Source organism: Montipora capricornis, chromosome 1 (assembly GCF_036669925.1).
Source record: "Montipora capricornis isolate CH-2021 chromosome 1, ASM3666992v2, whole genome shotgun sequence".
In the NCBI taxonomy this organism is placed as follows: domain Eukaryota; kingdom Metazoa; phylum Cnidaria; class Anthozoa; order Scleractinia; family Acroporidae; genus Montipora; species Montipora capricornis.
Genome location: NC_090883.1, coordinates 25259844 through 25262343, shown reverse-complemented (window position 1 = coordinate 25262343; position 2500 = coordinate 25259844). Strand labels below are relative to the sequence as shown.

The window sequence follows — 2500 nt, the reverse complement described above, 5'->3', positions numbered from 1 at the left end:
ATTTATGTCGGAACCCATTGTTTTATCATTCTTTGCTTTCATCTACCCACGATTATTACCGTTTAGGCTGACGTTCAACTCACCAGAGGAGAAAACTCCCGCAAAACAGCAAACTAAGAAACAAAGGACTAAACGAAATGTCTTCATGACCACAACTTCACAACATGCACGACATACTGAGCCCGAGCAGCTGTTCCGGAAAATCATATTCGGAGGTGGAATGAAAAATTTGGCAATTATAAATATGGTCATCTTTGATCAGTGCCTAGTAAGGGTTGGAATATTTATGTTTCTCACTTCTTTCACTCCGCACGATAGCCAATTAGTTTTTGTTCAAATGAATGAATATTCCACATGACGAAGAAAGTACTCAGGTCTCTTGTACCTCTACTTTACAGTTTAAGTGGTCACCTATGCAAAATAAAAAAATAATAAAAATGGGCATAGCTTCACTTCTAATGTTTAGCTTATCAAATCTGTCGAACCTTTTCATTTGCAAATTACGGGAAAACAATTAAAGACAATAAAAAAGCACGTGGCGATCAAAGCCAGCTTCTATAGTTAATGTATATAGACAGTTTGTCACATTTTCCGGTGGGAGATCACTTGCTTTATTGAGTTTGAATTAAAATAACAATAAAAAGGACTTCATGCTGCAAATGAACCACCATATATTTTTCTATTGTCACTTTTTGGACTATAAATGACGTATTTAAATGTCAGCGGGAGTTTGTCTGCTGAGAACGGACATCAAAGCAAAAATCGAGATGTTTAAATCTTGAATCAAAATGTTGAAAACTGGCAAATTTAAGCTAGGGCTATATTTCTTTAGAAAATCAAAATGTGAATCTGAAATACTTAAAGCAGAAGAATCAGATACTTTGGAGAACAGGCGAGTGACTGTCAGAAATTTTGGGAGCAGTGATCCCCAGCGTTTATTTGATGAAGAATTCGAAAAGCTATTTGTGGTCATCAGTATAAGGCCCGTGAAGCCTGGGTGAATCTGATAACTAACCACCATTTAGGGAAAAAGGCGACTTGTGTTTCCCTAGTTGTTCAGTATTCGAAATTTGGTAGAAACTGGCCGATTTTTGAAGCAAACTTCCGGATGCTAGAAACCTAGGAAATACGACGGAGACAGTCCAATGCCTTATGTATTGAAAGCCAACTATCATAGATTTGTTCTATGCAAAAAAAACAGGATGAAAATGGCCTATAGAACAAAAAAACGGCAAGTCTTACAAATTTCAGTTTCGAAAGTCGCGATTTTCTGCCATATAGCAAACGGGGAACTGTACGGGTCCGCAAATTATCCCAGGACTGTAAATGATCCCCAAACTGTACCCGCGCAAATGATCCCGGAAGTCAAGTCATCGGCATCTTGTGAGCCGTGATCTAAAAATAAGCGCTCTTCAAGCCAATTCTCTATCCAGACGGCCATTCCACGCCCTATACCATTCCTTACTTTTCTTTCGGGAACATTTGTGGTCCAAAATGGAGATCATTTGCGTTCCGGGATCCTTTGCGATCCTGGGATAATTTGCAGACCCGTACAGAACCCTAGTACCAAATGGTCGAAAATGGACGATTTTTTAGGCAAACTTCCAAAGATTAAGAAAACTAGGAAAATAAAATAAAGTCGCGCCCTAATGGCCTAATTAGTATGTATCCAAAGGGAAACAATCATAGATTTGCCGCATGAAAATAGGCCTAGAAGAAGAGAAATGGCATATATGCTAAATGGCCGATTTTTCAGGCAAACTTCCAAAGGCTAAAAAACTGGGAAACACAAGTCGCCTAATGGCCTAATTGTTATGTAACAGAATCTTAACTATCATAAATTTGTTCTGCGCAAAAAAACCCAAAGGACAAAAAGGCCTCGAGTAAGAGAAAATGAAGTTTTCCGAAAGTGTCGAAAATGGAAATTTTCTGACATTTTGCAAAGGGGGGACCAAGAAAGAATCTTGAAAAATGGCCGATATTTTAGGTACACTTCCCAAGGCTAAGAAAAAAGGAAATACAAGTCGCTGATCAAAAAGCTTTCTTTGAAAAAAGAGTCAACCAAATTTTCTCTCCTGTGGATTAAAACAAACGTTTCGCAAGAGCAGACGTTCCCTTATACAAAAACGTTTACAATAGCACACTACTTTTTAGACTCAAAATCTTTAATTCCAGAATCCGTCTTTTGCCACGGTACGACGTACAAAAGAGCTTACAAACTTTCCACTTAATTAAAAAACTAAAAACCATAAGAGCAGACATCACCTTCCTGAATCCTCCATCCCAGCAATTTTAAAGTTAAAATTGACAGAAATAGCATAACGTTACAAATCATAAATCAATGGTTGATTCTCTGTTCGGCTTTCTCAAAAGTAAGGGGACTTGAAAAGTTATCTGATGATTGCTACCACCATTTTTCAAAGTGTATTCTGTGTTCATTAATATCGAGCTTTCGTAAAATGTCTGTGACATCTTTAATCATTGGCGGCGGACCACAAAT

The 2500-nt window shown here is 37.8% G+C and overlaps 2 protein-coding genes across 3 annotated transcripts in view; both read right to left on the bottom strand.

Moving 5' to 3' along the window:
- LOC138034081 (toll-like receptor 1) overlaps positions 1–182 on the bottom strand; it is a 23822-nt gene extending 23640 nt beyond the window's left edge. Inside the window, exon 1 of the mRNA XM_068881783.1 lies at positions 84–182. Coding sequence (XP_068737884.1) covers positions 84–147 — 64 coding nt within the window. The 5' untranslated portion in view covers positions 148–182. The remainder of the gene's footprint in view (positions 1–83) is intronic.
- Positions 183–2147: 1965 nt separating this feature from the next.
- LOC138034428 (oxidoreductase NAD-binding domain-containing protein 1-like) overlaps positions 2148–2500 on the bottom strand; it is a 25142-nt gene continuing 24789 nt past the window's right edge. For both annotated transcript variants that reach the window (XM_068881819.1, XM_068881833.1), the window contains one exon: positions 2148–2500. This exon is cut by the window's right edge and continues 77 nt beyond it. In XM_068881819.1, coding sequence (XP_068737920.1) covers positions 2405–2500 — 96 coding nt within the window. In that variant the 3' untranslated portion in view covers positions 2148–2404.